Consider the following 24,754-nt stretch of genomic DNA (forward strand, 5'->3'; position numbering starts at 1 on the left):
CCAAAGACATGCAGATTAGGTAAAATACCCAGCCACTGGGGTTGTACAAGCCAGTGCATACTTAGTGCCGGTCCCAAGCCCAGGTACATTGGGGAGGGTTGTGTCAGTAAGGGCATCTAGTGTAAAAACCTAGGCCGAATCAGATATGCGTCTCATGATGATCTGCTGTGGCGACCCCTAATGGGAACAGCTGAAAGAAGTATAAGACATATAATCAAATTGCAAGCTGAGAATGTTGCTCTATAGGCTACTGTCTCACCACAATAAGAGGCAAGTAGGCATCTTTCAAAGAGTCTACAGTATTAATGATAACAGTTTAGTGTCTGATGTAGCCCTTTAATACGTCTGGTAAAAATCCTTGCAGAATTTTTTTTCTTACCCATTTTGGTCTCCTTTTCACCCACCTTTTCATGCCAGCTTTCCCCATCACACTACAGCTTACACATACTTCCTCCGAGAGAGGTGAAGCCAGCCAACTGCATGTTCAGAAGAATGCTCTATCGCATAGATGAGTTCATGGACGTCTGTGATTAGGTAGTATCACTGTGATTGACAAGAGAGAGAGAGTGAGAGAGCATATGCCATTCGTCCCAACTTGAGAGCATGGCCAATTTTGCACCCTTGACTCTTGATCAACAGATGCCTCTGGCATCATCAGGATTTTAACCCACAATCTCCTGTTGAGTCACACAGGAACCTCTAGCAGATTTCCTAATGTATGATTGAAATCCTGACAGTGCTGATGCTTGGCAAGAAACTGATTGATCAATGATCAGTGCAGATCCTTGACATAGAAACGTCTTCACCGCTTTTCCATGGAGCTACTTAATAAGAGCTGTGATTAATGACTTCCTGTTAAAGATCATTCTCTTTATTGATTTAGTAAACCTACCCCCCCCCCCAAATAAAAAGGCTGAATTATTACCTATGGAAATGGAGCCTGAATTTTAAGGTTTGGCCTATGACTTTACTCTGTAGCTCAAAAGCAGGTGCCTCATTAAGCTTCTGTAGGAGATCTTTATGGGGGCCAAATGTCACCATGATGATGTGAATCATATCAACAGCATTATGCAGTGACACGTCAGTGGAAATATCCCACTAAGGTGTGTATGAGAAAGAGAGAGCCTCCCAAGGGGGATATTAGAGCAAATAATGAACAGCAAACACACTCACACTCATCTGCTAAATGAGAGTGGCCTGCGCAGGTGTGGAGCCACAATTACTTTTGCAGATCTCTCTCTCTCTCTCACTCACACTCTCTCTCTCTCTCACACACACACACACACACACACACACACACACACACACACACACACACACACACACACACACACAAGACAGTTCATTTTCAGAAACCTACAGCGCAAAACTGGTAACCAGATGATGAACCCTTTGATTGATCTTGAGTCTCTGCTTGGTTGTGTACTCCTATCTCATGTGGCAGGGACAGATGGTTAGTGAGACAGACAAAGAGGGATGGATAACAGGTAAAAAATGAAGACCACAGAAATATTGCTGCTGTCCATTTGCCCGGGTCTCTCATCAGTATGAATTTTTTTTTTCCAATTTCTCATCAAAGCTCTTGTAATTAAGTTAACACAGTGATCATAATTCACATGAGAGAGAGAGTAACAAAAAGTGTGTGTGTTGAGATAAATAGAAAGACAGAGTGGAAGTGAATGGGGAGATAAGGAGTGAAGAAAGGATAGTGATAGAGATGGAAGGAGAAAGTGAAAAAAGTAAAAGAAAGAAAGAGTGGGGGGGGCGGCACGGTGGTGTAGTGGTTAGCGCTGTCGCCTCACAGCAAGAAGGTCCGGGTTCGAGCCCCGTGGCCGGCGAGGGCCTTTCTGTGTGGAGTTTGCATGTTCTCCCCGTGTCCGCGTGGGTTTCCTCCGAGTGCTCCGGTTTCCCCCACAGTCCAAAGACATGCAGGTTAGGTTAACTGGTGACTCTAAATTGACCGTAGGTGTGAATGTGAGTGTGAATGGTTGTCTGTGTCTATGTGTCAGCCCTGTGATGACCTGGCGACTTGTCCAGGGTGTACCCCGCCTTTCGCCCGTAGTCAGCTGGGATAGGCTCCAGCTTGCCTGCGACCCTGTGGAACAGGATAAAGCGGCTAGAGATAATGAGATGAATGAGAAAGAGTGGGGGAAAAGAAGAAGACAGGGATAGAACGAATGGAATGGCAAATGGTGAGGAAAAGCAGCAGCAAGACCAAAGGATAAAAATAACAGAAATAAAGAGAAGGAAAAAGAAGGAGGGAGATAGGAAAGAATATGTAAACTGAAAAGAAAAAAGTACCAAGAAAGTAGGAAAGCGAGAGGAAATTACAGTGATATGGACATGAGAAAAGTGAGAACTAAATGAGAAGAAAGGATAAATCGAAAGAAAGATCAGGAACAAAGGTGATTATTGGCAACAGAAAGAAGGAGAGGCAGACAAGGAGAAAAAAGCAGAGAGATGCAAAGGAAGATAAGGGAAGAAATGAAAGGACACAAAGGTGGAAGGAGAGCATGAGAGATAAATGGAAAGAAAAGAGAAGAAAGAGCAGAATGAAAAGAGAAACAAGGAGAAAAAGAATGAGGGGGATAGGGATAAGGAGAGAAAAGAGAGTGGGTCAAGAAAGGAAAGGGGAAGAGAAAAGGGTAGGCAGGGAGAGAAGAGGAAGGAAAAAGAAAAAAGAGATGAGAGAGGAAATAAAATAAAGGATGGAAGAAGAGAGACGTGCATTTGAATGAACTCATTTCAGAGCGATGGGAAAAGCGACTGAAGTGTTCAATTATTCACATGGACATCATTTTGTGAGAAGACACACACACACACACACACACACACACACACACACACACATGTCCAGTAAGGTGAAGAGTTATTAGTGCATTTAATATTTCCATTACAGTAATGTGCCTGTTCTACTATTCACGCGGTGTGATGCAATACACACAGTTCAATAGTACAATTTGGTGCCATCAAATACTTCTACACTTCACTTGAGGGTGCACTCCATAGGGCTGCATAGCCCTGACATAAGCCCTGCCTGACGTGACATAAAGTTGTGTTATGACACTTTGGATGTCACTTTGACACTTTTGATACTCAAAATTAGCTTTGTGCAATTTTGACGTGCCACAAAATGGTGATGAAGTGATGTGTCACACACATTTTATTATGGATTTTCATGATAAAATCTGACATAGTATATCATAAAACCAAACATACTTGACTTAAGGGCTTGAAAAAGTCAGACAAGCAGAATTGAGAAGCACACTTTACAGAAGAGTCGGGGAAATTTTTTTACAGTTTTATGACTGTCACTGTTAAAAACCTTTATCAAATCCTAACAGTGTTATCTAACAGGTTTCCATGTACTGTACATGCTACTATTTATTATTGTTATGCGACTCTTAAATAAACAAAAGACACACCATAAAATGAGTTGTTACTGTACAAGTTTCTAATGTGGTCAGAAAAGTGGAATGCCAAGAAAGTGGAAGAAAGTAGTCACTTTCACTTGAATAAGAAGTCTGGTGGGAAAAACAGTTCATGGATGTGTATATTAGATGGCATGTTAGATGGTTAAATGGTGTTATGTACATTATGAGTCTCTATGAGCACTGCTCTAAGTAAAGTGTTACAGTGGTACAGTGTCATTTTTCAAATGTACACAATGAGCTGCTTGCATTAGATCCAATACTTCGCTTGAAAAAAATCAGTGATGACATTTGTGTAACCAGCAAATTGCAACAGCAATTCCTGATCTAGTGTAATAAAAGTCCTTCCCGTGCCAGGGCCTTGTATTCCCAGGCAGTCTCCTGTCCTAGCACTAACCAGTCCTTTAAAGAAGATACGCAGAGCCATGGCCTCACTTTTTGTTTATAAATGCCTTGAGACCTCAAGAATGGCATAGGAATAGTTTTAAGCGTTAACAATAAATCTAATATAGTAATTTTTACGATTAAAATGATTCATATAGGTAATGGTCTGAGTGAATGACCTTGACATCTGTGATGTCATCACAGGACGGCTATCGGTCTCATCGCCATTTTCACTATACTAAAACACAGAGCTGACTGCAACTTCGAGCTTCCATTGAGCTAATTTATCACCATGCCACATAGATGTGTTGCTGGCAGGTGTGGCAACATGACAGAAGGTGGATTTATGTTGCATTCATGGCCCAAGAATGTTCAAACTGCAAAGAATTGGACGCATTTTGGGAGAAGTTCATGGGCACATTGGACGCCTACGAATTGGTTTGGTTTCTTCTCTGCTCTGCATATTTTACTGAAGACTCGTACAAGATCTCTGATCTGTTGAGGAGCATTGGCTATAAACCCGCATTGAAAGAGGGTGCAGTACCAACAATTAAAGGGAAAAAAAGTACAAGTAAAAGAAAGTAAGTTCAGTTGCACCAGTTCTCCTGGAGTGTGAGCTGAAGGTTGTTGCTAAAACCCAGGATGGGACATGACATATCGCTTGGGCAGTGACGTCCCCGCGGTTGTTGCTAAAACCGGCGATGTCCTGTCCTGGGTTTTAATAATTGCCTGAGCCGAGCAGTAATGGCAGAGTACTCGGTATGGAGAAAATGGAAAATGAGTGGCCCAGCCATCTGATTTCTCCGCTGGATGTGCTTACCTCAGCAGCAGTATCTTGCGCTTGCATGGAAGAAGCACATGAACGGAGAACTGAACAAACAACTGAAAGTCAGATTATTTCAAAACAAGGTCGGCCTTCAAGAAGCGAGAACACAGACTCGTAAGATGCGACTCTCATTTGGATACTCATCTCATCTCATTATCTGTAGCCGCTTTATCCTGTTCTACAGGGTCGCAGGCAAGCTGGAGCCTATCCCAGCTGACTACGGGCGAAAGGCGAGGTACACCCTGGACAAGTTGCCAGGTCATCACAGGGCTGACACATAGACACAGACAACCATTCACACTCACATTCACACCTACGGTCAATTTAGAGTCACCAGTTAACCTAACCTGCATGTCTTTGGACTGTGGGGGAAACTGAAGCACCCGGAGGAAACCCACGCGGACACGGGGAGAACATGCAAACTCCGCACAGAAAGGCCCTCGCCGGCCACGGGGCTTGAACCCGGACCTTCTTGCTGTGAGGCGACAGCGCTAACCACTACACCACCGTGCCGCCTCATTTGGATACAAAACAACAAAATTCGTTGTTTACCTGCATTTAGATTAATACATGTAACTTGTATTGTGTGTTACCGGTATAAGATTATTTAATTTGCTTCAGAATGTGATTGTCTCAGTTCATCTGATTATTTAATGAGCCTTTTACGTTTTATCAGTGAAAATGCATGCATGTACATGTATGTTGCATAAGTTATAACACCCATCCTGTTTTAATGAGAGTCAAGCCACAATCAGTGAAGTCAAATCAATCTTAGTTGAGCAAGTCAGTAACGGTATTTCTTACTTTCACTATAAATTTTTATTTATATAACTTTGGTCTATAGCTGTCAAAGGCCTCGGCCTTAAACCCGGTTTCTGCTGTGACGTCACACACTCAGGGCTAGCTGGCTCAGTGGGGCAGCTCGAATGCCAACTTTGCGGTCTATTTTTATTCTCAAAAATATATATATTTTTAATTCCCATTTATGCAGCATATAAGAGTCAAGGACGGAGATACTATCCACTCAGAAATGTATTTAAAAATAAAGGTTCTGCGTATCTCCTTTTAGGTAGATTGTGTGGCGCCAATCTCCGTTTCTATAGCCTTCAGCCTCTCGCCTATTACATAGCTAGAGTTACAGTGGTCCTCTGGTAACTGCAAGAGTTTGACTCCCTGCTTGCATCTGTATTGCAGCGTGCCTTGCCAGATGGCAGTAAGTACCATTTTTATGATGGTCTTTGGTATGACCTGACCACAACTCGTGATCTCCCAGTCAAGAGGCAGATATGCTAACCAGTAAGCCAACTAGTATAATAAGCAGGGCTGCCAACTTTTCGAAATTCCTTGGAGTGAGATTTTTTTTGGGGGGGGGAGGTCGACGGCAAAATTTTTCCGCACACCATGCAGTAAGTGGGAATTTTGTATTCAGTTTGATATTCACTTGTCCCCCTGCATTCTGGTGTTTTGTTTGTGGGTCGTCCAGCTGGAGATGGACAATGGGGGGGGGGGGGGGGGGGGGGGGGGGGTTTGAGATTTTGGATTTAGTAGATGTTCCTGCATTCTGGTGGATTTTTGGAGTGGCCTGCTGTGCCATACCTACATTCTTACACACCCTGACTTGCCAGGCCTTCAGCTTGTGGCCAACAAAAGCACCAAGTTTTGGCTTAAAAGCCCCCACACTAGAAAACTACAGATGACTGCCAATGTTCCTGTAGCCCTATAGACCTGTGTTTCAGATTTAAAGGCAAGTTCATGTTTGAAAATATTTCATCAGCTAAGCCTAAACACCTTCTGAATTGAAACTAAATGTTAAGTTTTTAATAACTGTTGCAAAAAATAAGATTGTCCCTCACTGACTATTCATTATGCATTTAAGGGCTTTCCCCACCACTGGGTTCAGCAGAAGATTGGCATGGGGAAAAATATCAACAGCAAAAGAACAAATAAAATGCTTAAACAGTAAGCAAAACGTGCATGTGCTACAAGAAACATTAAAATGATTAAGTTTGAACAATATTGAAACACAAAAAGCTGAACCTTGGCCATAGGTGGGACTGTGCACACAAAGTTGGGCTTAAAAATTTTGGTCATACTTAAATAAGCTATATTAATATATTTCTTATTAATTTATTTCTTATCTATGTTTCTTATTAGTAATAGAGCATTCGTCAGGGCCTGTTATCTGACAAATATTCTCTACCTGTCTTGCCCTCTTTGAAACCCTGTCTCCTCAGTATATTGTTCTCTGTCTTTTTTTTTTAAATTATTCACAAGTTCAAGTTCTTTGATATTACAGGTGACCATGCTTTATTTACTTTAACTGAGCAATTACATACATCATAAATAATTAAAAATAAATAGCCTGTAAATAAACAATAGGCATGGTGGCTAATGGCTCTTCTTGCATTAGTAATATTATCTCTTACTTGCTTTATTTTACAACATTTCCAGTATGGCTTCAAATAAAGTCATAAAGTATGATAACATACAGTAAACAAACTAAAAATGCGCCTTAATAAACGTGTGCTAAGGAGGTGCTCTCCCATGCTGCTTGTTGGGGAAGATAGAGGCTGTGGCACGGCAGTAGGCCTATAATGATTTAGCATGCCTAGTACACAGCTCTCGATATGGCATTAAATATTCTCACAACACTTATAGGCTAAAACGATTAAGAAACTTTATATAAGTTCATAATTATGCCAGTAACACCACACATTGGCACAAACCTGTACAAACCTGTCTGAGACACCCGTCTTCAACTCGGATACCTTCTTCTCTCTCCTCTTCCTCTAAATTGATGGTAGGCAATTATCCAACTTCCAGCGAGTGCAGCATCATTAGATGCGCCACCTACCATAGGGGAGTGTGTACAGAAGGGAACACCTCTCTGCCTGTTTAGCCGTGCGTAAGGCGTAATTGATCAATCGCAAGTGGTTGGCGCGACGCAATGGGTAGCCTAGATTAGATAGATAAACTAGATTTTTTTTCTAGCGTGAGAAATCGGATGTATAGCGTGTGAGCGTGTGAAGACAATCAAATGCATGTGTCTCATGCTCATTGCGTGAGAGTTGGCAGCCCAGATAATAAGTAAGGAATTAATGTTCTACAAAACATGACATTCCTGTATTACTCAACAGCTAGAAACTGTAAAAAGCAGTCTTCTTCTGTCCTGAAGACTTTCCCATGGTGGGAAACTTGCTGACTGTTACAAAGTGCTCGACTCTTTCCAAATGATGTCTACCATACAAGTCCCTACCACCAAGTGCTACCACCACCATGCTTCACTGTAAGGATGTTGCTTTTAGGGTAAGAGCACATGACACTTTAAATGCACACAGGTAGGCTCAATCAAAAATGATTGGGATGAATACTTATGCAAGTCACTGTATAAACCTGTGATTAGCCTTGTGGCTGAAACTGCTGCTTTCATAGACAATTAAACAACACCTTCTGATGATTTAGATTCAAAAACAGAACAGCATTGTACTATAAGGCAGGTATGAAGCATGTTATAGAGTTTTCTGCTAAAAGTAATATTTTAATAATTACAAACTTTGTAGAACTGTAACTACCATAGTATCACAATGGTCAGCTATGCTTCATAGGCTGAATAGGTTTTATAGTTATTATTCACAGGTTCAATTAATATTTTATGTCTCAGTTTATGCAGATTCTTGACTGTGATTGTGGGATTTAAGTATGATTATTGTAAAATAACAGTAAAAATACATGAAAAAAAATCCATTCTCTACTGTGTACTGCATAGTAGCTGGAGCTTGACTCTTTTCCTACTCTGTAATTCTCAGTAGTCGGCCATAGGAACTACAGAAAGAAGGCTGATTTTAATTCCTGAGCTGTGGTTCCAGGAACTTCTTTTTTGTTTCTGATTCAAAGTATGTACTTTTCTGAGAATGAGGAAATATTGAAACTCACCAAACTGAAACCTGATGATTGGTTTAAAAAAAACAACAACTTCATTTCTAAAAACTTATTTTTGTAAGTTCAGTCTATTAATTAAGCTCATCTTATATAAGAGTTGGCTTTGCCTGAAAAATTTAATGCTTCTTTACTTTTTGTTTGCTTTTGCACAAGTAAAAAAAAAAAAAAAAAAAAATGTGTGTATATAGTAAGGTGCAAAACACATTAACAAGCCCAAAACATGAAAGCAAACAAGAAAACGAAACCACAAAACCAAAAATACAACAATCTCATCTCATCTCATCTCATTATCTCTAGCCGCTTTATCCTTCTACAGGGTCGCAGGCAAGCTGGAGCCTATCCCAGCTGACTACGGGCGAAAGGTGGGGTACACCCTGGACAAGTCGCCAGGTCATCACAGGGCTGACACAGAGACACAGACAACCATTCACACTCACATTCACACCTACGGTCAATTTAGAGTCACCACTGTCTTTGGATTGTGGGGGAAAACGGAGCACAGGAAACCTTGAGGTGGATGGACTACAACAGCAGAGAACTACATTGGGATCCATTCCCAAGAACAGGAACTGGAATCTGAGGTTACAGTGGTCACAGGGCTGCCACTGAAGATGGAACATCGCCTGGTGTAATGAACTTTGATTTATGCTGCAACATGCCCAGTGGTCTGGTCAGAAGCTGCCATCAAGCGCGTGAATTCTTGTGTTGCCTTGTGTCAGCAGTTCAGGCTAGTGGTGGTGGTCATGGGCGCCGCCAGGGGGGGAAGGTTAGAACAATTCTAGGGGCCCAGCACTGCCATGGGGCCCTTTAAGGGGCTGATAATATGCTTTTAATGATTTTAATAAGACTTTTGAAATAACAACAATGCAATATTCCATCTGGTAAAATGAGCTAATTGAACAAGGTTGTCTATTTCTTGAGTTCTTCAACATAGTGTCATTTAACCCTCCCCCTTTTGCGAAATGGTACGGTCCAGTTCTGGTAGACGCGCGATGCGTTAAATCTGTGTGCTGATCAGTGCAATGCAGCCAGCCAGCCAGCAGTGGAGTGCATACAGTCTATGATCGCTAAATATGAAGAGTGGCTGTCAAAAACGTAAAGAAAGGCAGCTGAAAGCTGAGAGGGACCGGAGAGGCAGGCAACTGGTCACTCAGTTTTTCCCAAAGAAAGGTAGCTATCGCTCACATGTGTGTTCAAAATATTAGCGAATGGTAAATGAACAGTATGAACGTGGTTGGATTAGCCTATCAAGAAAACACTTTTACAGTTTGTACAGTGACATTTTTTCCATTTTAATAACTGAACTGACTTTTGTGATAAACAAGATGAAATATTATGTTATGCTGGTGCTAATAACTAGTGCTAATAACCAGTTTCATAACTAATGGGGTGTCCTAAATATGCACAGATTCAGCCTCAGGGGGACCTCCGCCCTACCAAACCACTGAACCCCCCTTTGGAGAAGGAGGTAAGCAACAATACAACCCATAAATGCTTTAGGATTGAAGTTTTTAATGAGCGAGTGCCATATACAGTTTGCTAGATTAAAGTGTTGCTAATAACGGACACCAATCAAGTGTTTGACATGGTTACGTGTGTGGAATGTTCACATGTTCTAAACCATTGGTTTCAAATTGAGGAGCTGGAGAAAGCGCAGCACACATAAAAGAGGGATAGAGGTTACAACATATGAAGAAATACGTACATAATTGATCAAATTGAAATGTCACTCTGTGTCACTTTGAAATAAATTTATAATAAGATGTTTCCTTGCAATTGTGACGAGGGTGGGCAAAGTTGGGGGGCCCAAAATTCTAATCTTTCATGGGGCCCAAAATTTCTGGCGGCGCCCCTGGTGGTGGTGATGGTGTAATGGTGTAGGGAATACTTCCTTGGTACTCCATTGGGAAAACACACATTCGGTACAATTTCTGCCAGTTTTTTTTTTCCTGCCAGTTTAAGTGGAATCAGTAGTTATGGGTGAAGTTCATTGGAACCACAGTCCATTGAGCCATTTTGCAACACCTTCACATTCACATTATGCAGCAAAGCCAGAAATTTTGTCCCAAACATGGTGACCACAAAAGAGTTGTTAGGATAGTGCTTGGATAGCTGAATTGTTAGTCATTAGCCAACTAATGCTAAGCCCAGTTGCCTAGCAACAGTGTTCTTGTGTCTTTAATCACTTGAATGATCAGCGTATTGTTTTTGGCTTTTTTTTTTTCCCCATGTATGTACAAAGCACAATCTTATGAGTACCTTTGAAGTAACCTACTAAATGTTGCATACTTTGCTCCCTTTGATGTTAATATAAAGCCCAAATATGGGGACAGTAGCTACAGAACTGCTTGATCCATTCATAGATTTTTTTTTGTCCTCTAAGCTGAATTTATATATCAAACATAACTATGATTAAATCTATAAGCAAAGCAAAAGAAAAGAATAGTAATATCTCAGTGTGAAATGGGAGAGTTATATGCCAGTGGAAGGAGAACAAAGGACTGAAAAAACTGCAAACAAGGAAAAAGTTACTGATAATAAGAGGTGTGTGTGAGAGAGAGAGAGAGAGAGAGAGAACGAGCAAGGGGTGAGAAGAAGAAATGAGCGACACGCTGTCTTCTCTGAGTAAACGAAAGGTGAGACATGTGAAATGAAACTCCCTATGGCTCAGACGCTATGTGTGCAAATGTTTAATCAGCTGTTCGTGCAGACAGCAATCTGTCGTACAAACACATCAGCTTTGTCAAGAACACGGGCACCACCAGATTCAATCAGATGTGTGTGTGCTGCGGAAAAGTGCTATGTGCAACCAAGATGCAATGAAGAACTAATGCAGTGTATTTATTCATTTTGTGTGTGTGTGTGTGTGTGTGAGAGAGAGAGAGAGAGAGAGAGAGAAAGGCAAATTAATAATGTGAGCTGTGAGGTTCTAATTGAATACCTGAGCTAAAACAGTGCATATGGAGCCCTAATTCATAAATCAGTATAACCAATACTGTACATTGTAAAACACATAGCTGAACTTTGACTCCGCCTACTTTATAAAGGACCTGTTTGCAGACGTTTCTCTCACACTTATAACCTCTATGAACATTTAGAAACCTTCCAAATTAAACTTTTAGAGTTGAGCTAAACGAACTCGCACAGAGATGACTAATTGCATTTTAACCATTTTCGTTAAAATGCAGATTTATAAATAAAGAAGTTATTTGAGAAAGTACTGTCATGAAAAACCATGATTAGACAAAGCAGACGTACTGTTACCACCACAACATTGATTATTTTCCCCAATAATGGCACATCCTGAAATATTTTATTCCTCTTATACAGCAGCTATTTGCTCAAAATCACATTAATTAATTAATTAATTAATTAATTAAAGAACAGCATCTCAAACATGTCACAGCATGTTTTATCAATTTATAGCTACATGATGTTCTTCACTAGTAACTGTTTTAGCATGGCTACTTTGTAAGTATATGTTAGCTTGCTAATTTCCTGTACTTATTGTCTTGGAGTAAAGACCATTGAAATAAATGGCTGTTTACAGTTCCATGGTTTCCATGGTTACTGTGATTGGTGTCTGTTGGAATGATATTCTAGTTGTTGTCTTCTTCTTCTTCTTCTTCACTCTCAATTGCTTTTGAATGGCTAATTTCATAATATGTTAAAGTTTTTGCTCTTTGTTAACTTATCTAATGGCCTTCTGGAACCATGAGCATTGAAAAACTGGGCTGTGGCTGTTCAGATGTTTCCATGGTTACTGCAATTTGGTCCATTGTAATTTTGTATGTTTCGATGCTCACAGTGAAACGCCTTGCTTTGTTTGATCATGATGAGGTATTATAAAGGTTAATTAAAATATAACCACATCAACAAAGGTTTATAACTTATTGAATTGTTATAAATATTTAAGTGCCATTAGAATATCAAGTGTTTTACAGTGGTAAATTTTCAAAGTTGACAAGTTTTAGTAAACAACAACAACAACAACAACATCAATAATGAAACTACCTACATTGATAAGACTATGGATTTGGATGATGGAGTGATTGTCTATAATTGAAAGATTTATAAGTATTGCACTTTGGCTCATTGTAAAATATGTGTATAATCTCCAATGAAGTGGTGAAATGTGATGCTGATGATAGTCCATGAAGGCAATTGATGATGATACATTTTTGGCAATATTTTCATCTTGGGTGAGATCACAACAAATATCAAAACCTCTTTACTCTTGATTGATCATGTATTAGCTAAGATTGAATTAGAATGAAAAAAAATAAAACAAACAAACAAACAAACAAACAAACAAACAAACAGTGTCATTCAAGTCTGTTTTTGGCTTGTTCCTTTCTAGTCTTAAAGCCAAAGCTTCAAGCTGACTGGTTCCTGAGAACAGATGCTTGCCACACATTTGTGCAGTTTACAAATAAAGCAATTGCAATACAGGGATAAAAAGATTCCAACAATTAAAAAAAAACAAACCATTTATACAGTATATTTTCTATCAAAATTCCTGAGAGCTCCTGTGAAGAACTTTAATTTAAAAAAAAAAAAAGTTACAGTAGAAGAGTGTGGACTCATTCTCTGTGCATCTTAACCTGAGGTCTGAGAATCTATTCATTCCTCAGTCTTTATTCTGTATGTTTGTGTGTGTGTTTGCATCGGTATTTCGTCACTCAAATCTACAGGATTCTCGTACACACGGTCTTCAGCATCATGCTGCTGTCGTGCAAAATTCACAAACACCTGAGAAAAACACATTAAAAAATCATTCAGACAATCTATCACAAATTTAAAAAAAAAAATGCATATCTGTGTGTGTGTGTGTGTGTGTGTGTGTGTGTGAGAGTGTGAGTGAGTGACATGTCTCCAGAACATTCCGATTAATGAGTGTGTGGATTTTGTGCCGTCTCATGGGTGAGCCCAGAGACCAAACAGACAATTTATTTAATTGTAGTTTTGTCCTGTAAATCTTGAAAATTAATAGAAGCTAGTGCTCATTGTTTGTGTTTGTGCGCTTTCTCTTTTTTCTCCTCAGATGAGACGATAACTGACTGCAATTATCTGAAACAAATCGAACTCAAAGCCAATGACATCCACAATGATTGATTCCTCCACCGCCAACACATCTAGTCCTTCTTGTTATTAATTTGTATGGCAGAAACACCCTTAAAATATACTTCAAACATGAAGCTTTTGAAGCAAAACTATTTCAGACATTTGATCTTGCTCTGACCTTGAACTTGTTTGGTTCAAGTCTAAAATCTAATCAGGTCATCTGATGCTGAATGATAATTCCAAATAAATCCTACAATAATTCATCCACTTGGAGTATTTCTAAAAGTCAAGGATGCTTCTCTGGTAGGGCAGATCATTCAAAGTCGGGCCCTTCAGAGGCTCGGCATTCCTAGCATTTGGAGAACACATCATGGCAAGTGTGCTGGTGGAAAGTTTTCTTTTTGCAAGTTGGCCAGGAAAACTCATGAGGATTGTCATATTTCATGAGGAAAGTACAACCTGATTGACAGGTGAAGAGGAAAGTACTACATGATTGGCCAGTTAACATGAAAGCACTACATTATTGGCTATTGCAGAGGAAAGTGATATATGATTGGCTGCTGATGAGGAAAGCTGTACCTGATTGGCCGGTGATCATGAATGCACCACTTGATTTGGCTGGTGATGAGGAAAGCGCTACATGATTGGCCACTGATGAGGAAAGCTCTACCTGATTAGTCAGTGATGAGGAAAGCTGTACCTGATTGGCCGGTGATCAGGAATGGACCACTTGATTTGGCCGGTGATGAGGAAAGTGTCACTTGATTGGCCAGTGATGAGGAAAGTCTACCTGACTGGCCGGTGATGAGGAAAGTGCCACATGATTGGCCAGTGAAGAGGAAAGCTGTACCTGATTGGCCGGTGATCAGGAATGTGCCACTTGATTTAGCCGGTGATGAGGAAAGCGCCACATGGTTGGCCGGTGAAGAGGAAAGCACCACCTGGTTGGCCGGTGATGAGGAAAGTGCCACATGATTGGCCGGTGAAGAGGAAAGCACCACCTGGTTGGCTGGTGATGAGGAAAACGCCACATGATTGGCTGGTGAGCAAGAATGCTCAACCTGGTTGGCCGGTGATGAGGAAAGTCTACCTGACTGGCCGGTGATGAGGAAAGTGCCACATGATTGGCCGGTGATGAGGAAAGCTGTACCTGATTGGCCAGTGATCAGGAATGCGCCACTTGATTTGGCTGGTGATGAGGAAAGCGCCACCTGGTTGGCTGGTGATGAGGAAAGCACCACATGATTGGCTGGTGAGTAAGAATGCTCAACCTGGTTGGCCGGTGATGAGGAAAGTCTACCTGACTGGCCGGTGATGAGGAAAGCGCCACATGATTGGCCGGTGATGAGGAAAGCACCACATGATTGGCCGGTGATGAAGAAAGCGCCACATGATTGGCCGGTGAAGGGGAAAGCGCCACGTGATTGGCCGGTGATGAGGAAAGTGCCACATGATTGGCCGGTGAAGAGGAAAGCACCACCTGGTTGGCTGGTGATGGGGGAAGCACCACATGATTGGCCGGTGAGTAAGAATGCTCAACCTGATTGGCTGGTGATGAGGAAAGCTCTACATGGTTGGCTGGTGATGAGGAAAGAGCCACATGATTGGCTGGTGATGAGGAAAGAGCCACATGGTTGGCTGGTGATGAGGAAAGTGCCACATGATTGGCCAGTGAAGAGGAAAGCACCACATGGTTGGCCAGTGATGAGGAAAGTCTACCTGACTGGCCGGTGATGAGGAAAGTGCCACATGAATGGTCAGTGATGAAGAAAGCTCAACCTGATTGGCTGGTGAATGCCTTAATGTTTCACCATGTTGCGTAGACTTGGGAACCCTATCTTGGATAACATACATATGCCAATAAGGTAAGGGTTAGGGTTGATAAATTCAATGATTATCAAGTTTAGCGTCAAAACAATGCAGTTAAACAAAACCCATTTACCAGCCAATCAGATAGCATTTTCCTCATGAATATTCATGAGTTTTCCTCAATCACCCTGCAAAAACTAAACTCGCATGCAGGTGTGCATCATTGAAAAGGTCCTGCCTTGTACATGCACATTAGGGTCCTTTACGAACGCCGAGGATCTACACATGTATCCTTGAAAATTCTTTGAACAAACGACTCGGTCCTTGGTAGAATTCAAAGGATCCTAGACATGGCAATAGTCCTTCAGCGGGATTCGATTCGATGACATGGCATCCTTGAAGTGCAGCCAGTTAAGGATTCTTCCTGGACATTGAGAAACACCCATGGATGGACCGATGGCAAAAAATCTTAGCTAGCCAGAAACACAATTTGATTTCCTGAACATGAACGTGTAAGTAATGTGTTGTTGTGACCTTGACTCTGTTTAGATCAATTCCAAATTCAGTTCATCTGTTGTAATGATAATTCCAAATAAACCCAATCAACATTCAGTCACTCATTATTGACATGTAACCATTTAAAGATTGGAGAATTTACTTTTCTTTCCTTCTAGCCATGATTTGTGCAAAAAAAAAATCTGCCATATTCAGTTCATCTTCATTTAGGAATTTTTTTTTAATAATCTTCAGCTACAATTCAAAATGGCTTCCTATTCACTATATATGCTCACTACCTAGGGTATATGACATGGGGTCAGTCTCAGTATGTGTGTGTTACCTGATCCAGCGTGGTTTGAGAGACTGAGTAGTCCTCAACTCCCAGTGTGTGTTGGTTTCTGCTGAACTGGCTGAAGATATGTGAGAGAGCACCCTCTTTGTGGGGCATCTGATACTGCAGTGTGTTGTGGTGTTTCTCTTTCAACACGCTGCCAGGAAACGTCTGAGTCACAAACTCCTCAACCGCACTCAGATCAGCTGGACTGCCTTGGACACGTACGATTACAGTGTAACCGTCACCAAACCTGCACACACACACACACACACACATTACTTTTTTTTTTTGGTATTCCCATTGAATGGTGTATTATTAAAGTGTGTTACGCCGAACCCCAACCTCAAAACTCCAAAGGAAACCATTTAGAAATCACTTAAATGTCACCAATAGTTCAAAACTGTCACATATTCTTATTAAAAAAGAAACATACCGTATGTAATACTCTCATGCACACCATCATAAACTTAAAATATTCCTTTCATTCATTAATATACACTCACTGACCATTTTAATAGGAACTTCTTGTTGATTCTAAGATTCCTGTTCTTGGCTGCAGGAGTGGAACCCAATGTGGTCTTCTGCTGTTGCATGCTGAGATGCTTTTCAGCTCACCACGGTTGTAAAGAGTTGCTATGAGTTACTATATCCTATCTGGCAAAAACGCTCAAACCAATCTGGCCATTTTCCTCTGACCTCTCTTATCGACAAGATGTTTCCACCTACAGAACTGTCGCTCACTCAATGTTTTTTGTGCCATTCTGTGTAAACTCTAGAGACTGTTGTGTGTGAAAACTCCAGGAGATCAGCAGTTTCAAAAATACTCAAACCAGTCCATCTGTCACAAAGAAAGTCATAGAGATCCTGATTTTTCCCATTCTGATGTTTGAAGTGAACATTAACTGAAGCTCTTGATTTGTATCTGCATGATTTGATGCATTGTGCTGCTGTCACACAAGGGATTGGCTGAGTAGATAACTGCATAAAACAGCAGGTGGATGGGTGTATCTAATAAAGTGGCCAGTGAGTGTAAACTAGGACCAAAGGAATATATTGTTTAGATGTAAAATTATATTACGGGTTATGTAGTTAATATTACAGATATTAAAGGTTCCGTATTCAACCGAGTTCATTTTTGGTGGAAATTAATGCAATAAAGCACACAATTAAATGATCTACAGCAGAACCACATTCATAAATGACTGATAACAGAACTTAGCGGCTCAAAATGTGAGTAATTTGAGTTTGAGAAACCAATCAAGCACAGCTGACCTACAATTAGTGGTGGAAATATACACTCATAAAAAGGCAGCCTCCTTCTAAACACACACACACGGTATTATAATCACACATCAGAGCAGTTGAACCAAGTTATGGCAAACATCTGTGCAAAAAACACATGCTGTGGCTGATGTGAAGAAGCCACAAGGAGCATATGGTTAATATTATCCATCTCTGCACAGGCTAATAATTTTCTATGAAAACACACACACACACACACACACACACACACACACACACACACACACACACCACATCTTCCTGTGTCTGGATCCACACATGCTTAAGTACTGATCTTCCAGTTAATATTTGACTGCATTTATCAATAAATCCTGCTGTGTGTGTGTGTGTGTATAAAACAGTGCTCCTCTTGTTAGTTTGTCATTAGAGCTCTCACAACCTGCTGTTTTCTGCTTAATTAATCCCCTAACGTTTTATTTACTCATTGTGATATGTGTTAGGAACAAATCGTAAGTCATGCACAGGGAAGCAGGACTTATTACACACCGGTGTGTGTGTGTGTGTGTGTGTGTGTGTGTGTGAGAATTTCTCAGTGAAGAGCAATAAGGAAATGTCGGCTACTATTATTTCAAGGGCAGAGTGAAATCTCATGCTGTTATTCAACATTACTCAAATCTTCATCTATAATAATGACAGAAGCCACGCCTCTTTTACTGTGGAACAGGAACACAGGCCACACCTCTTTCACTAGAACTGACAGGCACAAAGGCCACATCTCTTTCGACAGGACTGACAGGTACCTGGCCACACATCCTTCACTAGTATTTGCAATTACAAGGCACCACTGCCTACAGTAAGATTGACAAGTATTAAGGCCACGCCTCCTTCACTGGAATATACAGGCATAGCAACCATGGGTGTATCTTCTTCTTCTTCTTTTTTTTAAATTACACCATCCTATTTAATTTCCTGGTTTCTCTTCTTTACATTATTAGCTCTTACTTCCAAGGAGGTGAAGAAAGTGTGAAAAGAAACAAGGACCATAAAACTCAATACAGCGAGCAAGAACGTCTAAATTAGCAAATAAGCTTGTTCTTATCACTTAAAAGCAATTTCAGTGAAATTGTTACATGTTCATTCAATTTTTATCTTCAGTAAGTGATTTATCCTGATCAGAATCACAGTGGATCTGGAGTCTATCACCAGAACAATCGACATGAGGCAGAAATACACCTTGGATGGTACGCCAAGCCACCATTCACACACACTCACACACATTCACCCTCACTTAGGGGCAGTTTTATGTAGCCAGTCCACCAACCAGCTTGTTTTTGTGATGTCACAGGAAATCAGAGAACCCAGAAGGAACCCACATGGACACTGAGAGAACATGGGTTTAGATTCAACTAACAGTCCTATATCATGATTGCACAATATTATTGTATGTGTACATTATACAGTAACAGTCAAAAGTTTGGACACACCTAATTCAGTAGTTTTTCTTTATTTTTATTATTATTATTAATAATAATAATAATAATAATAATAAACACTTCATGTCTTAAAGTAACGATGGACTGTCATTTCTCTTTATGTAGTTGAGCGGTTCTTGATTGTAGTAATATGAATTACTACAGTTGTTGAATAGGGCTAATTACTGTACATTTATTATTTACTATTTTGGTCTCAAATGCATTAAGAAAGCAAGAAACTCATCCGCTAATTAACTTTTGATGAGGCACACTTATTAATTGAAATGCTTTCCAGGTGACTACCTCATGAAGCTGGTTAAGATAATGCCGATAGTGTACAAAGCATCATCAAGGTAAATGCTGATTACTTTGAAGAATCTAAAATATGAAAGATTTTGTTTAACACTGTTTGTTTACCACATAATTCCAGATATATTCCATGTGTTATTTCATAGTGTTGATGTCTTCAGTATTGTTCTACAATGTAGAATATAGAAATATCAAAATACAGAAAAATCTATGAATGAGTAGGGGTGTCCAAACTTTTGACTTACACTATATTTTTGAGCCTAATGAAGATTCTAATCATAATATGAAATCTCATATGATCATCATCTAACCCCTATGCTTATTTACACTCACCGGCCACTTAGGAACACCCATCCATCTGCTGTTTTATGCAGTTCTCTAATCAGCCAATCCCTAAGCAGCACAATGCATAAAATCATGCAGATACAAATCAAGAGCTTCAGTTAATGTTCACTTCAAACATCAGAATGGGAAAAATTGTGCTCTCGAAGTGTGGCTTTCACTGTGGCATGGCTGTTGGTGCCAGGTGGACTGGTTTGAGTATTTCAGAAACTGCTGATTTCCTGGGGTTCTCTCACACACACACACACACACACACACACACACACACACACACACACACACTAGTCTCTAGAGTTTACACAGAATGGTGCAAAAAACAAACAACAACAACAAAAAAACAATCAAGTGAGCGACAATTGTGTGGGTGGAAACACCTTGTTGATCAGAGAGGTCAGAGGAAAATGGCCAGATTGGTTTGAGTTGTCAGGAAGGATATAGTAACTCCTGTAATCACTCTTTACAACCGTGGTGAGCAGAAAAGCATCTCAGCATGCAACAGCAGAACACATTGGGTTCCACTCCTGCAGCCAAGAACAGGAATCTTAGACTCAAGAACAAGTTCCTCTTAAAGTGGCCAGTGCATGCAGTTAAGATAATTAATTTTATATTTGTGGTTTATTTAAAAAAATATATATAAAGGCCAAGCATTTATACTGTAGGTGTATAATCACACAAAAAAATATAAAAGACTTCAATTAGGAAGCATCGGTGTATCATTGATCCCTGCTCCTTTGATTCCTGCAAGGGTATCTTAAGGATTGGTACGTCCTAAACAATGGCAGCTGATTGATTTCAGGGTCATAAGATGAAGGTTTGACCAATCAAGAAGGCTTCAAATAGAATTTTAGGATGCAACCTGGTAGCAACAGGAACAAAGACCTTGCTTCCAATCTCCATTAAGGTTCAGCTTACATTTCTGTCAGTCCCAAAACACAAGAAAGGGAAAAAACACAGGTTCAATTCCTTTAATGGGGCTGACAAACACCTCACTGGAGGTGAGACGGATTTCATGCCCATCTTGTACTGTATACATTTTTTAAGTTGGCTTTAAGTAAAATAGCCATTATAATTCAAGCATGAAACAAGAAAGTGTGGTTTATACAGATTTGTGGTGCAGTGAAAGTCACATGCTACACACTCCAGAAAGCAAGTTCAGAGCTTATAGGTCATGGCAAAAGACTAAAATCTGGCAGGCCAATCACAGAGCATGTGCATTTTACAGGCACAGAGACGTGGGTACTGTTATATGTGCCTGTCTTCACATCAAATTCAGTTCTGATTTATTGCCTTTCCCAAAGTGACTGTCTGTCGGCAGGTCCAAACTTTAGACGATCTTATAAAACACTTCCCGTGTACTCAGCATTAGTGCACTGCATTAAGGCACTTTGTAGCTTTATGTCTTGAAAAACAAGGCTTGAGAGGACAGACAGCGAGACACTCTAATGTCTGCGACAAATGACAAGAGGGTGGTAAAAGAGCGATTTGATTGGTGTAGGACAGGCTTATGGGGAGTTTTTATTGGTCGCCTCTGTATTTGTGTTTACTTAGAGGCTGATGGAGGCGGAGCCATAAAAATGTTTATTTTTATAGAGTGATTGATTAAGATGACTCACGAGTCTTTTTCAAACACGAAAAGGCTGTGAGTGCGTGCAAGGCTAAAGAGGCGGAAAAGAAACTATGAACAAATAAGTAATGATCCAAACAGGAAATTAAATTTTGTGCAGATAAACAGAGATATCTGCAAGGTCCAGTGTTATGATAACTCTCCTTGGCCCCAGAAGCTGCAATTCACTTTCTTTCACTTCCCCTCGACAGATACAGATCAAGTCAGATCCTAAACCAAACAGCCTTGATGTGAAGGGAAAACTTCAAACCCTTCTAAACCATTCAAATCCTAAAGGAACTCAAGGGCCTGTGTGCCATCCAGGGTCGAGACCTCTGACTCACGTATTTTAATTCCAAACTCTACATCTCAAGAAACAATAAGCCCCCCCCAGAGAGCTCCATCTCTTCATCTTGGAGGTGTGGAGAAAAGAGCATGCCTCATACCAATATAATTATACTTTATAAATATTTGCTGAGGATTACTTGGAATTTCAGCTCTTTTGAGCCAGTAGTGAATAATGCTTATTGAAAAGAATATTCCTCCAAAAACATCAGTGATTGGTGTGTCTTCACAAATCCTGCTGCCAGACCTGTCAAAAGAGTGGCACGATGGACATTGTTTCCAATCCAGGAACAAGCCAGATATACTGTTGTTCAAGTCTTTATGGATTCCTTGAAGTACAATACTAACTTTTGAGGTGTTATCCTGTAGTTTGGCTATCCTAATAACTAACTCAAAGAAGGTAGGCTCAATGAAGAAACTTGTGCACAGATGCACCAGAATATGGGTTGCTTTCTTAAACCAAGAACTCTTCTTTCTGGTCATTTCTGGGGTAAATGTTCTTCCCAAGTTACCTTGGAAAGTTTTCTTTAAGAGTTCGGAAAGCTCTGTGTTCTTAGCTTTACATTACATTAATGGCATTTAGCAGACACTTTTATCCAGAGCAACATACAACATACCCAGAGCAGCCTGGGGGTTAGGTGCCTTGCTCAAGGGCACTTCAGCCATTCCTGCTAGTCCAGGGAATCAAACTGGTGCCCTTTTGGTCTCATAGCTGCTTCTCTACCCATTAGGCCATGGCTTCTCAGCTTTAATGAAGATAGCTTCCGGGAAACTTCTAGTTACCAATGAAAATCCTAGCTAGCTATCTAACTTAGGATGCTACTCACTCTAGGCGATCTGTACCATACCTGATTGTGCTTGATCTCCATAGTCTGGTTCATTTGACTAGTATGACTGTTGCATACCACACTCATCGATTAGTCAACGAAAAAAAAAAAAAAACATAGCGTGGAATGGTAAGGGCAGTGTAAACGTAGGCCAGCAGGGGAGTGGGGAGGGTTGGCATTCACTCTTGGGGTGGCTTGAGGCAGCTGTGCTTTGTTTGAATATGCCTTTTGGCTACCAGAAGTTCCTCCTGGTGATATTTGAAAACAAGCTTCAGTATTGTGTGTTGTACAAAATGATCAAATTTCCATCAACTTTATCAATTCTCATTTCAGAATTTTTTAACAGACTGATTAGTCATTACCTCCTCCTTTGTTGGAGGAGGTTATGTTTTCGTCTCCATTTGCTTTCCTGTTCCCAACATAACTCAAAAAGTAGTGAACAGATTTTGATGAAATTTTGAAGAAAGGTGAGCCATGGGTCAAGGAACCATTGATTAGATTTTCATGCAAATCCAGATACAGTGCCTTGAAAAAGTATTCATACCCCTTGAACTTTTTCACATTTTTCCACCTTACAACCACAAACCTAAAAGTTTTTTATTGAGATTTTATGTGATAGACCAACATAGAGTAGCACATAATTGTGAAGTAAAACGAAAATGATAAATGGTCTTCAACATTTTAAACAAATAAATATCTGAAAAATGTGGTGTGCATTAGTATTCAGCCCCCTGTCCTATAATACCTCTAAATACAATCAAGTGCAATCAATTGCCTTCAGAAGTCATCTAATTAGTTAATAGAGTCCTACTGTGTGTAATTTACTCTCAGCATAAATACACTTGTTCTGTGAAGGCCTCAGTGTTTGTTAGAGAACACTGAACAACAAACAGCATCATGAAGACCAAAGAACTCACCAGACAGGTCAGGGATAAAGTTCTGGAGAAGTTTAAAGCAGGGTTAGGTTATAAAAAAATATCCCAAGCTCTGAACATCTCAAGAAGCACTGTTCAATCCATCATTCAAAAATGGAAAAAATATGGCACAACTGCAAACCTACCAAGACATGGCCATCCACCTAAACTGACAGAGCGAGCAAGGAGAGCACTGGTCAGAGAAGCAGCCAAGAGGCCCATGATCACTCTGGAGGAGCTGCAGAAATTCACAGCTCAGGTGGGATAATCTGTGCACAGGACAACTATAAGTCGTACACTCCACAAACCTGGCCTTTTTGGAAGAGTGGCAAGAAGAAAGCCATTGTTGAAAGACAGGCATAAGAAGTCCCATTTGCAGTTTGCCAGAAGCTATGTAGGGGACACAGCAAACATGGAAGAAGGTGTTTTGGGTCAGACGAGACCAAAGTTGGACTTTTTGGCCTAAATGCAAAGTGCTATGTGTGGCAGAAAACTAACACTGTTCATCACCCTGCACACACCATCCCCACTGTGAAACATGGTGGTGGCAGCATCATGCTATGGGGATGCTTTTCTTCAGCAGGGACAGGGAAGCTGGTCAGAGTTGATGGGAAGATGGATGGAGCTAAATACAGGGTAATCCTGGAAGAAAACCTGTTGGAGGCTGCAAAAGACTTGAGACTGGGAAGGAGATTCACCTTCCAGCAAGACAATGACCCTAAACATACAGCCAGAGCTACAATGGAATGGTTTAGATCAAAGAATATTCATGTGTTAGAATGGCCCAGTCAAAGTCCAGACCTAAATCCCATTGAGCATCTGTGAGCAAGACTTGAAAATTACTGTTCACAGACGCTCTCCATCCAATCTGGCTGAGCTTGAGCTATTTTGCAAAGAAGAATGGGCAAAAACTTCAGTGTCTAGATGTGCAAAGCTGGTAGAGACATACCACAAAAGACTTGCAGCTGTAATTGCAGCAAAAGATGGCTCTACAAAGTATTGACGCAGGGGGGCTGAATACTAATGCACATCACATTTTTCAGATTTTTATTTGTTTAAAATTTTGAAGACCATTTATCATTTTCGTTTCACTTCACAATTATGTGCTACTCTGTGTTGGTCTATCACATAAAATCTCAATAAAAAACTTTTAAGTTAGTGGTTGTAAGGTGGAAAAATGTGAAAAGGTTCAAGGGGTATGAATGCTTTTTCAAGGCACTGTATGTTGATCCAAGATTTTTTTATTTATCTGTTCCCAATGTGATTCAAAAAGTAGTGAACTAATTCTGATGAAATTTGGTGTACATTAAGTATTATCCTAGGTTCAAGTAATTTGATTTTGATAATATGTGGCTTGCCAAAGGTATGCACTCTACCGAGTGTCGTTCTAGTAAAGTTACTGAGTTATCCTATAA

At 40.4% G+C, this 24,754-nt stretch overlaps 1 protein-coding gene across 1 annotated transcript in view; it reads right to left on the reverse strand.

Moving 5' to 3' along the window:
• Positions 1-13,203: 13,203 nt before the first annotated feature.
• The window catches only part of LOC132882575 (phospholipid-transporting ATPase ABCA1-like), a 340,951-nt gene continuing 329,400 nt past the window's right edge, over positions 13,204-24,754 (reverse strand). The window contains exons 48-49 of the mRNA XM_060915668.1: positions 16,292-16,535; positions 13,204-13,332 (exon numbers count right to left, since the gene is read on the reverse strand). Of these exons, the coding sequence (XP_060771651.1) occupies positions 13,204-13,332; positions 16,292-16,535 (373 nt within the window). The remainder of the gene's footprint in view (positions 13,333-16,291; positions 16,536-24,754) is intronic.

Source organism: Neoarius graeffei, chromosome 3, assembly GCF_027579695.1.
Source record: "Neoarius graeffei isolate fNeoGra1 chromosome 3, fNeoGra1.pri, whole genome shotgun sequence".
In the NCBI taxonomy this organism is placed as follows: Eukaryota; Metazoa; Chordata; class Actinopteri; order Siluriformes; family Ariidae; genus Neoarius; species Neoarius graeffei.